At 26.2% G+C, this 15,878-nt stretch overlaps 1 protein-coding gene across 1 annotated transcript in view; it reads right to left on the bottom strand.

Moving 5' to 3' along the window:
• LOC129609976 (putative uncharacterized protein DDB_G0282133) overlaps positions 1-14,963 on the bottom strand; it is a 65,988-nt gene extending 51,025 nt beyond the window's left edge. Inside the window, exon 1 of the mRNA XM_055522270.1 lies at positions 14,712-14,963. Coding sequence (XP_055378245.1) covers positions 14,712-14,785 — 74 coding nt within the window. The 5' untranslated portion in view covers positions 14,786-14,963. The remainder of the gene's footprint in view (positions 1-14,711) is intronic.
• Positions 14,964-15,878: the final 915 nt, after the last annotated feature.

Raw genomic sequence — 15,878 nt, 5'->3', positions numbered from 1 at the left:
TTCAGGATTAACGTGGCGAGATTATTGAATTTTATAATTATTACATTTAATAAAATTTTCATATTATGTTACGACGAGATTATCATATTCTGGTTAAAAAAGACTAGTAGTCCTAATTACCCGAACATGTGGTCCACATTACACCTCCAAAATCAAAAGTAGAAATTTTGGAATTCATATTCTCTCATAATTTCTGCAAATTCTGAACTAAATAAATTTTATTAAAGTCATTGGGTTTCTAAATATTTACACAATTAGAAAAACCATGGACTGTGAAAGCTTAAAATTGCGGAAGATAAATAGTAAAATATAAAGGGTGGTCCACAATACCCGATGTTCCTCTATTGAAAAATTACTTTCATTCAAATACGAATATATGTATATGTTATAAAAAAAAATGCATTTTTTAGGATGGACAATGCATGAAATCTTTGAAATAAAACAAGAAAAATTGAAAGAGGCGTTAACATAAAATGCTCGAATTTAAGGATTATTTGCGTGAGTAAAAAAACATAATTATATTTTGTAGTGGCATGGAATTTATCGTTTGCTTTCCGCATTTATAGAAATTCGGAAATATCAGGTGCCAAAAGTTCGAATTTTACGTATTTCGAAAGGCGATAACTTTAGAGGGTATGAAGGTGGCAAAAAAATTTTCTTCTAACGAAAAGAACTAGTTATTAGTGTTTGAAAGATGCTTAAATTTCAAACTCCTAAACCTTTCAGTCTAACGGTAAATTTTACAACCATTCTGCTTTTTTAAAGTTAAAATTTTTTTGGAAAAATGCTTAAAAACACCTAAAAACTTAATTCAAAAAAATTTAAATGACCCAAACGCTGTTTTTTGGTGTGGTTTGAAGCACGTTGTTTATTTGTAATTATATATAAGGCGCTCAGCGTATTAGTGGCCTATCTAACATTTTTGCAAAAATGAGTTATTACGTTTAATAGAGCTGTAATGGTCTTAATAATTGTAATGGTCTCTCTAAAAAGAATTCAAAATACTTAGCTTACTCTTCTTTTCACTTTATTTTGACTTAATTTTGCTTTTGCTTTTTAAAAATTTTCTTAAAAATTAAATGTTTAACATTTCAATCGCATATTACTCGAAATGTCATTTTTCCAAGTAGGCCACTAATGCGCTGAGCGCCTCATATGTAGAATCGCATGTTAAAATTTTTTCAAATAATGAATATTACTAGCTACATATTTTACTTATTTTTGAAGCACAACTGTACATATTGTTGTTTAAATAACAAAAAGAAATCACAATTAATAGAAAATAGGGAAACAGTTTAAACTTATAAGTTTTTTATTTATAATACGAGTATAGTAAAAATGTGTTAAGAACACTTATTTATTTATTGTAAGTACATATACATGTGCTATTATTATACGAATTTTATACAAGGTGGCAAATAATTTCGGGGATGATTCTTTGATCAATTTCCTAAAAAAATTTTATTGGTTTGGGCGGATGCAGATATACTCGTTTTCGAGCTACAGTCTGTTGAAAAAAAAAAGTACCGGACTTTTTCTACATATAAATAAATACTTATAACTTCAAACTCATCAAAATCAAAAATTTTTTTCTCGAAAATTTTTGTTATTATTATTTTATTTTTTTTCGATGCGTTACGATGAGATCTAAAAGTTAAACAATATAACATTTTCCTCTATCTCTCATAGTTTTGCCTATAAAACGTGTTAAATGTGTTCAAAAAACATGTAAAATTATTTTCCACCTTATGCGAAACACCCAGTATATTATGTAAATCAAAAACAAAAATTAAATTAACCTTGTTTAGTATTACAACATTTTAGTAAATGAAGCTACATATGTATGTATAAAAAAATTAACAATGTTTTTTCAAATTAAATTTATATTTGCAGGAATGGCGGAATGAAATTAACATTACACATTGGAATTGAGCTTTAATTATGATTATATAAAGTTAAAATTTGAAAGTAGTCTGACAGATAACGTGAACAATGTGCTCTTTTTACAAAAAAAAAATATATTCATTGTTTTACCTATTATTTTGGAATGCTTTTGACTATCCAGGATAACTTTTGCAAAATCTTTTTCTTCTAGTTGTTTCCATTTATAAAAGAAGAAAATAATTATTTTTGGCGCAACTTTCAAAAATTTCTAGTTGTTTTAAAAATATTACAAAATTTGATGATTTCGAAAATGTAAATTTTTTTTAATTCCTCTATATGTTTTTAAAACCTAGTGGATTAATATTTCTGTTCAATTTTATTTTTTTTCTTTTAATATAGACACTTTTTGGAAATTTGGAAATTAGTTAAAAAATTTTATATAATATTATCAACATGAATAAAACCGCTACACTCAAAATATTAAAAAAAAAAAATCGGACAAATTGGTACGTAATAAGACAATTATAGGGAAAAAATGCATTATAAAATTATCCAAAAACTATTAGCAGATGGCATTATGAATATTTCAATTAATTAAAAAAAAGTTGTTTTTTAAATTTACCAACTTTTTCTGAATATTTCGGTTTTTCTGCTTTTCTTTCGTATTGTAAAATACTATGTTAAAGCAACATTTAATTGGTGTATTCGATTGTGGAGGTTCACTTTCTTTCATGAAAACAGATCAGATCACTTACCTGAAATAAAGACAAAAAATTAAATATTAGCATGAGTTTGTTTCTTTTTTTTGATAAAATTTAATTACATCAAAGAGTTTAATGTAAAATTGGGTATAATTTTATGTAAAAAAAATAATTTGAATTTGTTTTACAAAAATGCATAAATATATATTAAAATTAAGAAGATATTTTTTGAAGACAATGAAGATCTAAATTGGGTAAATTTGACCCAAGAGTTTAACATGAAATGGGACTTACATTCAGGAACGTTCAGGACACACATTGTAGAACTACAGTGCAAAGTCCAATGAGAATAGCAAAAAGTTCCACCTCACCTCATCTTCCCTGCCTAGTTGATTCTATTTAGAAGCAATAACATAATTTCTGAGGGAGTTTAAAGAAAAATCTCTCTACAACATGTGGTATAGAAACTATTAATTTCCGACGATAATTTTTGATCTATACTTAAAGTTAAAGTATAAAGTTAAACTTGAATATTCAACAAAAAATTAAATTTTAAAATAAATTCGTAATACCTTTCATTATTATTACCTGCCCAACTATATACTTAAAATATATAAATAATATTGTTTTAAGTTTTTAGACCAGTGATGAGCAACCTTTTTTCAAATTGGGCTAAATGAGAAAAAGCAATCATTTTCCGGGCCGCAGTTATAGCAGATTTATTTTCTAGTTTCAGTAATAAGTAAGTTTAATTTCAGTAATAAGTATTCAAGGCATTTTGTAGTTATTTCTAAATGTTTATTGAATGTATCTTGGGCATCATAATTATTTTCTTAAACTTAAACATATTATTATAAAAATAGTGATTGAAAAATTATAATAAGAAAAAATAAAAATAAGTATTAAAAGTTTTAATGAGAAATTTGACACTCCTTCTTGTCGACAAGTTTAGAAATATTTGCGGGTGTATTAGAAACTGCGACACGTAAACAGCTTTCCAACCTTTCATCATTCAGTCGATTTCGAGCTGAGTTTTTGATAAATTACATTTTTGAAAAAAGCTGTTCGCTTTATATATAATAATTATATATATGTAATAATTTTTATAAGCTAAACTGACTTAAATTCTCAGAATTAAAAACAAACTTTCCATTCAGCTGATACATATATTTACAAAAAAATAATCTGTACTGTACTGACTGATTTAAAATAAATAATTTGAATCATGCTTATACTCGTGCAACTAGTTTTTATACTCTGAGAATTCTATGAGTACTATGATGGAATATTTAAATTTAAATTATAAATTATGTTATTATTATATTAATATTAAATTATGTTAACGGTCTATTACTACGCGGATCTGTGTAAACTGTTTCATAACTTCAATGTTCAGGCCACTGCATTGTACACAGAGTGATTTTTTTATGGGCTGTCGCAAACAGTTAACTTATTAGTTCTTAAATTAATTTTATTTTTGCATTGATTACACGCACCATTGTTATTGCTTGACATCTTCGACAGTTCGTCCTTGGCACAAAAGAAAAAACTTGTGAAGATGTGATGTCGATTGCATTATTAGTTTTTGAGTTATCGTGCGATCCGACGGACGGACATGTCTAAATTGACGTAGAATTTTACTCTGAGCAAGAATATATATATATGTCCATATCGCAGATGAATCCTTCAAGTAATTACAAACTCCATACCAAATTAATACACCCTTTACGAAGTGCAGGTTATAATGAGGAGAAAATATTGGGAAGAAACATGATGGAATTAATAATTGAAGACTTCATTGATTGAAATTAATTAATGTTACGAATTCGGCTAATTTTTGTACCCCACAACTTAGTGAGGTGATTTTTCACTTTCGAAACATTAAAAAGCTCTAAACTTTTTGAAAGTGTTTCTTTAAAGAGGGTTTCTTTAAAAAACGGGCTCGAGTAAATGCCAAATAATTCCAAAAAGATGTTTTAAATAAATTTTAAAGAAACGGCTGTAGTAGTTAGCTGCCATACCACTAAAAGCTAATTTCAAATGTTAAACAGAAAAAAAATGAAGCCAGTATATACTAGAAATTTTAGATATATACTAGAAATTTTTAATTTCCAATATACGTTCGCAAAATTAATATTGTTAAAATTTGGCAGTCGCATGTCCAAATGTAGACCAGATATATCCAAAAGTTTGTAAAATGGCCTACAGATTCAGGAAGTTGCTATGCAAATCTAAAGGCTAATTCTAAATATTTTGAAAACCAGCTTTATAATTAGATTGTCGGGTGGGATGCGATTCAAATTTAAGTAAATAAGTAAAGATAAGTAAATATTCATAAAAAGTTTAATAAGTTTAATAAGTAAGTAAGTAAACATACATAAATAAGTTTCAACAAAATAAAGAAAGCATAATTCACAATTCTTAATTCGGTCCTCTTGCAAAAATCGACTCGATAATAAATCGACTTAATTACGTTTGATCACAGAATCACTATCCCTTCCATTTTCAATAAAACCGAAATAATGTGTTTCAGTAAGTATAAAGATCGTACTACACTTATGAATTCTTAAATCTTTTAAGGTTGCACATTGGTAGCAATTTTAAAAACTATAGCACAGAAAGCATACAATTTCGCCGTATAATTTAAATTATTGTTTATAAATGGATCATATTATTCGTATTGCATATATTTAGGAAGGATGATAGAAAAAAGCAAAATTAATATTGTTAAAATTTGGCAGTCGCATGTCCAAATGTAGACCAGATATATCCAAAAGTTTGTAAAATGGCCTACAGATTCAGGAAGTTGCTATGCAAATCTAAAGGCTAATTCTAAATATTTTGAAAACCAGCTTTATAATTAGATTGTCGGGTGGGATGCGATTCAGTCGGTTTTTGTCAACTAAAACATTCTATCTTGTTATATAACTTAATAATCAGATTGTCAGGTGGGGTACGATTCAGTTGGTTAATGTGAATTAAAACATTCTATCTTGTTATTTCAAAAAATTTTGTTCCAATAATTGAAAAAAGCAAAAAATAATGAATTAAAGGATTAATATAATGTTTAGAAACACCAAAAAACCTACATATAATACAATAAAAAGAAATTAGAGAGAAAAGCGATACAAATTATATTATAATAGATAAAACGATTTTTTGAGTATGAATTATCGCGAGCAATTCAAATTTAAGTAAATAAGTAAAGATAAGTAAATATTCATAAAAAGTTTAATAAGTTTAATAAGTAAGTAAGTAAACATACATAAATAAGTTTCAACAAAATAAAGAAAGCATAATTCACAATTCTTAATTTGGTCCTCTTGCAAAAATCGACTCGATAATAAATCGACTTAATTACGTTTGATCACAGAATCACTATCCCTTCCATTTTCAATAAAACCGAAATAATGTGTTTCAGTAAGTATAAAGATCGTACTACACTTATGAATTCTTAAATCTTTTAAGGTTGCACATTGGTAGCAATTTTAAAAACTATAGCACAGAAAGCATACAATTTCGCCGTATAATTTAAATTATTGTTTATAAATGGATCATATTATTCGTATTGCATATATTTAGGAAGGATGATAGGAAAAAGTTAAAAAATTTTAACCGTTAGGAAATTAAGTTTCGTAAGGTGGTAAGTGGGAAAGGGAAGGGTGAAAAAAAATTTCTTTAAGTCAAATAAATTATTTATTAGGGTCTAATATAATTTTAAATTCTTTATAATTTAAATTTTTTTTAGAATTTCAGGGTCTACAACTCGCAGAGAAAGGAGAATAGGTGAAAATTTTCTTCTACAGAAATAAATTTCTAGTAAAGGTCTTTTTTTGAATATGTCATGGACAGACGAACTGACGAACGGACGAAGGAACAGGGTGAATATAATAAGCAGTTTTTAAACTTTTTTTGGAAAAATGCTAAAAAAAACTAAATAGAAAGCACATTAAAATGATCTGATAAAAATCTTTTGCTCTTGCAATTCACATATAATATACCTACAAAAATTAATTGAACCCAATTGATCGGGACAGTTTTGAAATAAATCTAAAATTTTTCTTTATAAGCCATTTATTACGTATAAAACGGTATTTTGAAATTATAAAATAGAAAATTGTGTAGCTATAACGCTTGTCATACTTATAAGTTTATTGTTTAATTTTTTTTTTAGTTTCGAAATCTTGATTTAAATCAAGTTATTGAAGTGTTTGTAGCGAGGTTTTATTATATGTTTTAATAATTGTAAGATCGGATATTGCAACATGATAGTAACATGATATAGAGTAAATTTTTAAATAAAATTCAAGTTCAACTTATTTCATGATAAATTGAGATGCACGACGAAGCTTCAAAATTTGATGATCATTATTTAATTTTATTTTAAAACGAAACAAACACAAAGAACAAAATATTTGACTCATTAGAGTTACAAAGATTGGTATGCTTAGTTTCAAAAATGCTACATTTCAACATTGCTAATGGAGTTCCATAATGAATAATTGATAATTTGTAGTGAAAAAGTTATTGTACATATAATAATATGAATAAGAGTGTACAAATAGCAAAGTTTTGACATGTGTTTATAATTATTTTTCTTATGTACTGTTTTTAGAAATGATTTGTCATGAAATCTTTCATTGTTAAATTGATTTTATAATTTATATGGCTACAAATAAACATGATTTTATAGGGCTATTTTTTAGTTATATTATTTATAACATTATCGCGTTTGATCAAAAAATATTTAATTTAAATAAATTTACGTATGTATGTATTTAAAAATTAGTACAAATGCCCAATTCGCTGAGCCTCTCAAGACAGACATGTACTGCCCCTGAGGCTACTAGAAATGAATTCAGTGCTCTAATAACAGACTGACTATTCAACATGATCAAGATTTCCTCTTTCAAGGTGAAACTCAATTGCCAACTGCGAACACCTTTGCCGGATGGGTACGTCCACATTGGCTCGAAGAATTTGATTCTTGAAATATCATTGCACGTATCCCCACCTAAATCTTTGATCCATTCGTGTAACGGCGTGTGATTCAAGCGGGTTATGCGCAAACTAGCCTCGCCAGTTCCTTCTATAAATCAGAACCGAGGTGAAGTTTTTTTCGAAGCTATCTTTCCTAACCATATCACCGATGAGACGATCCCAATGCCCCCCCAAATTCGTACAGGTAATGTCTTTATATCTAACAAGTCCCAATACTCAATTTTTTTTACGAAATATTACGAATTTTTGGCTTCGTTGCTGGTTTTTTCTTTAAATGCCACTGATCGTGTCATATTTTTTATTATTTTTTTCTTTTTTTTACGTAAAAAAGAGTTTAATATTTTAAAAAATCTCAGGATACGAGTATTATACACATTTTTTAAAAAGCTTCCCATTTAAATTCTATTGCACGAAAAAGAAAGAAAGGTAGGAGGAAAGAAAAAAATGATAAAAAATTTCAAATTCATATTTCAGTATGGTTTCAAATGTTAATGAGGAAGGATGCATGATTTTTCATGCACATTTTGTATTTCCCAATAAGGTAAGTTGAGTAGTGTCGGCTAACAAAAATGTTAATAAAAGTAATATAGGTTGACACATTTCAACAATTTGAATTATCTCATTTCGATTATTTATACGTTACTTATAAAATTGTTTCAAATAATTTCAGTTAGTTTTTAAGTTATTAAAAGTAAATATGTATCTACCTACTTCCAATAAATTTTTTTTTAAATAATTATTTTAAAACTATTTCAAACATGTTATATTAAGTGCTTCAAAAATTTTGCTGTGCTCTTTTTTCATATTTTATTAGCAGGTAAACAAGAGCACTCTATTTATAAAATGTCCCTGCATGTGTATGTATGACCTACCTTAATTCTAAACGGAAAGAATTTTAAAATACCTGAACAAAAATTTTAAAATACCTGTTATTTTACAGTCGGAATTTTTGTGTCATTTGATAAAATACCATTTATTTCAAAAATAGAAAAATATTCAAATCCGGTCATAAAAATATATCATTGTTTTTTCCAAACATTTCAAATATTTTTTTTTCTTAGGTAATTGATATAAATGATAGTAAGTTTTTAATATTTTTTCAAATAAAAATAGAGGTAATATTTTGAAGTTTATATAAAATTTGTATTTAAAAAATAATATTTGATTGTATTTTAGATATTATTTTCTAATTCCCTCTTAAAATTTTTTCTTTACTACGTATTTATATCAATATTTAATAATTATCTTTCATTAATTATATTTTCAACTTGACACCACAGTTACTCCCCATATCTTGAGTTAACTTACCCTATGAGAAAAAAAAGCTGTTCACTTAAAAATAATGAAATGCTTTCAGTAACATATAAAACGTTGAAGGCGAAGGATGTGCTTGTTGTTTTTCCGCTTTTTTTTAAATTTTAAAATAATTATCAATGAAAATATTAATATATTTTTTTGATTTTTCAAATATATTTTCTAAATTTTACCTGCTTTATAATAAGTGTGAATTTATTTTAATATTTCTTCTCAAAAAATAGCCACTTCGATTTAAAAAAAAAACCATATAAAATAAGGTCGTGCTTTCAAGTTTCTCTCTGAGCATTGGGACTTGTTAGATATAAAGACATTAGTACAGGTATCACAGAATTGACACAGTCAAATCAATTTTTTTTCTATTTTTTATTATATTTGGCTATAAAATAAATTATAGCTTTTCATTGCACTTTTAATTCCTATAATGCATAAAATAAACGAGGAACGTTGGCCTTGATATTTAATATGATATTCGATTGCTTTAGAATAAAAAAATCGAGGAGAAGAAAAAAAAAACTAACATCCAGAAATGGTAAAACATGAAGTATTAATAATAAAAAAATGAATATTTTCTCGACAATGTGTCACAATATTCATTTAAAAGAAATACTTTTTGATATTTTAGGATATCGGCGCGTTAAGTGAAAATAAAAATTAGTAATAAAAATATTAACAACTTTAATTGAATTAACTGTTTCTCAAGAAATATTTTTAATATCGATAATAGAGCTGGTTGTTAGTCAACGTTTAAAAGCCTTACATTTTATAGTAAAAAAATGTTGTAGTAAAAAAAATGTTGTAATAAAAAATTGTTTTATAGCAAAAACGAGAAAAAATAGAGTTGACCGTGTCAACTCTGTGATACCCGTACGATTTTGTTACCCTATGTGTGAATAAATCTGACCATTGGTGCAGTGGTTATGGCACCGGCCCTTTAACCGAAGGGTCTCGGGTTCAAACCCCGGTCAGGTCACTATAAAAATTATATTCAATATTATATAACTTAATATGCAATACTAATAAATATTATACAAGTAATTTTCAAATATTCATAATATTCGATACTAAAAACTGAGAAAAATAAACAGTGTAAATATTAATAACCTCAAATAATTAATATAAATAAAACTACGGCAGGCTAGTCACCTACCTAATTAAACTCTATGACGCTATGAAACTAGTGCATGAGAAATCATGCACTAGCCCTATGCTCCCTCTAGGAGTGAAGAAGGGAAAAAAAAAAAAAAAAAAAAAATGTGTGAATAAATATGCCATAGCTGACTATGGGACATACTATGACTTTAAGTTGTCGAATTACCATATTAAATTATGCAAAAATTACAGTGCTGTGTTTTTAATATTTTTTAAAAGTTTTCACGCTCCCCTACCTTGACAAAAAATTAAAAATTTTCACGTACAAAAAATTAATTAAAATGAATCTCTTGGCAAAAAAATTAAAAATTTTTTAAAAATTTTCAAGTACCCCTACCTTGGAGAAAAATTTGAAATTGTGGAAAATCTGCTGATAACTTTCTCATAAAAACGGTAAATCGACCCGTAATAAAGATCCAGTTCTTAAGAGCTGACATGTCCCAAAAGTTTAAGGACATATCGGTTGTCCCATTCAAAGGAAACTCAGATATAAATTTTAATGAAAATCGATTTAGCCGAAATTGAGATCCGGATCTGCACAAACAGATTGACAGACGAATTGACAGACCGGCAGACATCTCTCTAAAAATGTTCGATCTGCGCTTTCGTATCATGGTCGATACGCAAAGACTGGTGCTACAACGTAACCCTCATTATTGCACGTAATGCGGACGGTAAAAATAAAGAATATATAAATTTATTACAAAAATTCTAAAAACAGGTATTGTTTTAAATATCTTCATAAGAATGTAATGATGCATAAGGACATAAATGAATTTTTTAAAGAAATTAAGAGTGAAAAGAAAAGGAACACAAAAAAACTACAAAACAAATTGCATATGTATTTATTTATTTATTTTACTCAAATGTAAATTACTTAAATAAAAACTAGTTGACTTAACTATGAATTATATGGAAATAAACATAATTTAGTTGATTGATTTTTGAAATTACACAAAAAAAGCTATAATGAATATGTGGTGAATTTTAACAAAAATAAAGTTGAATCAAACTAATGGTTTGTAAAGTAGCACTTTTCCTTTTAACAAATAAAAATACTATTTTTAAAAACAATCTACTACGTTATAATAAAAATACTACTTTTAAAAACACTCTACTACGTTATTAAAATAAATTTCATCCATGTACCGAAATATTTCAAAGATTTATAAAGCATATATCAGGGTGAGCAAGGTATGCAATCTTTGAATAAACAAATAAACACAATGAAAGAGGCGTTAATATATCGCTCAAAGGTTGAATTGCGTGAGTTACGAAAAATAATTATATTTTTTTAAGGGCATGGCATTTACCGTTAGCTTTCTCTATTTATGCAGTTTCGAAAGTATCACAACTTCAAATTTTCAAATTTCATAAGACGACAACTTGCGGAGTAGTGGAGGTGGAAAAATATTTTCTTCTAAAGAAATTAACTATTTGCTAATATCTAAAAGCTGCTAAAATTTCAGACTCACTGGATTTATGGGATTTTCTAACCGATTTTTAAGCCTTTTCTACAAGTCCCATTGGTTTCAAATTTTGCATGGAGTCCTAAATTCGGTGACAGTGCAATATTTTGAGCTTATACGGGTTCCTCAATCCGATGAGTTCCATAGAACTCCCCCTTAGCGAAAGCCGATACTTCAAATACTTCAAATTTTAGGAAAATTTGTCGAGTCTTCTGCCTACAAATATGTTTTGCTGTGGAGGATGAAGACGGCTCGGTCCTCACGCTGATCAAACAAAGTTACATACTTGAAATTAGAAAAAAGGTGGTCGAGTGTTGCATCTAGAAATATATTAGAACATAAAGTAAATAATAAACCCATAACACAATATTTTAAAGTTATATAATATATAAGCGAGTTTACTGTATATATAAGTTTAATACAATTGGACAATTGCAATTTAGTTTTACATAACTCCTCTGGTATTTTTATTATTTATAATATAGGTTGTAAAATAAAAAAAAAAAAATAAAACTGAATACCTAAACCAAAACCAAAACAATGGCCAGAAATAATTATAAAAAGGCAAACAAAATGTATTTGTTCTTATTCAGGAAAAAATTGTTACACAATGATGTCATAAAATTCCATTACCTCACATAACAAAGAAAAATTAACAAAAGCAAAATAATAAGCAAATTATAAAAAAACTTCCCACAACAAAGATTCACTATCTCTTTCTTTCCAGTATATTATTTTATTTTTGTCGTTTAAATAAATTTTTAACGTAAGCAAAGGTTCACGAATTTTTCGTATGGATTTGCATATAAAAAGAATAAAAAGAAAATTGATTTAAAATATTATGAAAATCAAAAAATTTGGATAAACGGTAATGTTTAGCGAATAAATCGCAATAAAAAAGAGCTCAATGAAACGAAGTAAAAATGCTTTAGAAAATCAAACAAAAATTTTTCAGGACTCTGATTATACTTTTGCATAATTACTGGGTAATAGTTATTGCCACCGCCACAAAAACTACGAACAAATAAAGTGAAATCTCAATTATAGCGGCTTAAAAAATAATGCAGAAGAAAACTTTTAAAATGCAATTTGAAGGAATGCACAAACCAAGTGACACATATGATGAGTCATTGTCATTTAAAGTCTTCATTCAATTGGCATAAAAAATAAAACAAAAAGTAATTTTTTTTTTGTAATCCAATTCATATTATACGAGTACATTCATACATAATTTACTTTCCATTCTCTTTTATTTTTTGCATTGATTTTGCATCGTTTTTGCTGCTTTGTTTAGTTTCACTTTGACGCAAATATGGTAAAAACGAATTCAGTTATTTATTTATTTTTTTGTTAAAAAAAATTGATGTGATCAGCTAATGTCTTTATATCTAACAAGTCCCAATACTCAGAGAGAAACTGGAAAGCACTACCTTATTTTATATGGTTTTTTTAAATCGAAGAAGCTATTTTTTGAGAAGAAATATTAAAATAAATTTACACTTATTATAAAGCAGGTAAAATTCTAAAAATATATTTGAAAAATCAAGAAAATATATTAATATTTTCATTCAGAATTATTTTAAAATTCTTGAAACAGCGGAAAAACAAGAAGCACAACCTTCGCCTTCAATGTTTTATATGTTACTGAAAGCATTTCATTATTTTTAAGTGAACAGTTTTTTTTTTCTCATAGGGTAAGTTAACTCAAGATATGGGAAGTAACTGTGGTGTCAAGTTGAAAATATAATTAATGAAAGATAATTATTAAATATTGATATAAATACGTAACAAAGAAAAAATTCTAAGAGAGAATTAGAAAATAATATCTAAAATACAATCAAATATTATTTTTTAAATACAAATTTTATATACACTTCTAAATTTTACCTCTATTTGTGAGAAAATTTTTTAAAACTTAATATATTACCTAAGTAAAAGAATATTTGAAAGGTTTTGGAAAAGACAATTATATATTTTTATGACCGAGTTCGAATATTTTTTTTATTTTTGAAATAAATAGTATCTTACGAACAGCAAATGACTCAAAAACTCCGATTGTAAAATAAAGTAAATAGATAGTAGGTACTGATGTAAATTTTTGTCCGTTTGTGTTTACTATTAAGATTCATACACAGGCAGGGCCATTTTATAAATAGATTGCTCTTGTTTACGTGCTAATAAAATATGAAAGAAAAGCACAACAAAATTTTTGAAGCACTCAATATAACATGTCCGAAATAGTTTAAAAATAATTATTTAAAAAAAATTGATCGGAAGTAGGTACATACATATTTATTTTTAATAACTTAAAAACTAACTGAATTTATTTGAAACAATTTTATAAGTAACGTATAAATAACCCAAATGAGTTAATTCATATTGTTGAAATGTGTCAACCTATATTACTTTTATTAACATTTTTGTTAGCCGACACTACTCAACTTACCTTATTGGGAAATACAAAATGTGCATGAAATATCATACCTCCTCCCTCATTAACATTTGAAATCATACTGAAATATGAATTTGAAATTTTTTATGATTTTTTCTTTCCTCCTACTAATGTCTTTACATCTAAAAAGTCCCAATACTCAATTTTTTTTACGAAATATTACGAATTTTTGCCTTTTCTAACTTTTATGCTCCAACTTTCTGGAAGAAGCATATAATTTCATTTTGAAAAATAATGATACCGCTGTGAAATTATGGAGCATATCTTCAACTAATTCTCCAATTTAGAAAAAAAACATTACATCTATGAAGTTTCATTAAGGGTTCATACAAAATGATGCTTGTACTTAGATACATATCATGTACATGAAAAGTGCGACAGGTTTCTCACCAAAAAAGAAAGGAGGAAAGAAGTAAATAGTTATGCAAGTTTTTCAATACGCTTACTTACTTTACGACACTGAAACTGATTTTACAAAAGAAAATAAATAGATTTGTTCAAGTCACGGATATAGATTTACAGGCAGATCATATTTTTTACAATCAACCAACTGTTATATACAATATTTTATTTATGCACCATATGTTATTTACTTATATTACTGCTGATGCAATTTTTAATTATATAATTAAAATTATATAAGTATATTTTTAAAGCTGTAGAAAATAAGTAAATAAAATACTTGAGAATGAGTCTTGCTAAAAAAAAATGTGACATAATTTTTCATTACAAACTTACGTTTCTAAACACTGAAAATGCTGATAAACCGGCGGACGCCGATAAAAAAATCCTTCAGCTTTTTCCACCATCATGACTTTTTAATTCAAAACAAAAATCTTTTTTTTATTTTTTTTCTTCGGATTTTATGCTAAAATTTTTTATTATTAGTCTCTTTTAAGAGAAAAGAGTCTTTATTTACACACCTTTTTTATTATTCATTTAATTCTTTTATTAAAAAAGAACGTTTAATAGAATAAATTTAATATTTAGTTGAACAACAAAATTTTATTGGAGAGAAAAAATGTTGTTTTTTACAATGAAATTGTAATGTTTATGAATAATTTTTTTTTTTAATTTTTGTTTATGAGTGTATGTATTTAACTAAATTTAAAAAAATTTCGCTTATGTTGAAATTTTAACATAACAATTTAATATTTAATGTTTTTACTTTGTTTTTTTAAAATCATTAAAATCATTATTTTGCATGATTATATGCATATACTGCAGCAATATTAACACAATAAATTATTTTGTATGCTTTATGTTTTACTTAAATTTTTTTATTTACTTTATTTTTGTTCTTTTAATTAGTGCAGAGTCTCTATAATAATAGACTGACAATAATAAATTTTTATTACTAGATTTGTTTAATTTTTGCTCAACACTTTTTATTACACGTATATTATATGTATATTATATGTACTTTTTATTACACGTATATTATATGGCGTTTGGATTGCATTTCAAATTTTATTTTACATTCTTATGTTTTAAATTATTTTAAATTTTCATTATTATTATTAAAAAACTTTTAATATTTGTGAGGTTCACTTTTGCTTTAATATAATTATGTAACATTGAATTTAATGCAAGATTTTAAGATCTTATACTTTAAAAGAATTATTTAATATTATTTTACAACGGTAACTTGCATAAAACTTTGAGGTATTTTTACAATGTATAAGAATTGTCATGTCAAAAATACGTCATTTTTTTTTATTTTTGTAAATTCTTATTACAATCAATAATAGCAAACTGCGTTAATATGAAAATACAATATGTATATTTTCAAAATTTATTTTGACATATCGTTCACTTTTTTCGTCACTTCTTTTCTTAATAAACAATTTGACATATGGTGTTAATTTTACATATTTTTCAACTCCAGTTTTTATTTTCTTTTGC

Source organism: Condylostylus longicornis, unplaced genomic scaffold (genome assembly GCF_029603195.1).
Source record: "Condylostylus longicornis isolate FDR11 unplaced genomic scaffold, ASM2960319v2 ptg000042l, whole genome shotgun sequence".
Classification (NCBI taxonomy): Eukaryota; Metazoa; Arthropoda; class Insecta; order Diptera; family Dolichopodidae; genus Condylostylus; species Condylostylus longicornis.
This window is presented reverse-complemented; position numbering and strand designations above follow the sequence as displayed.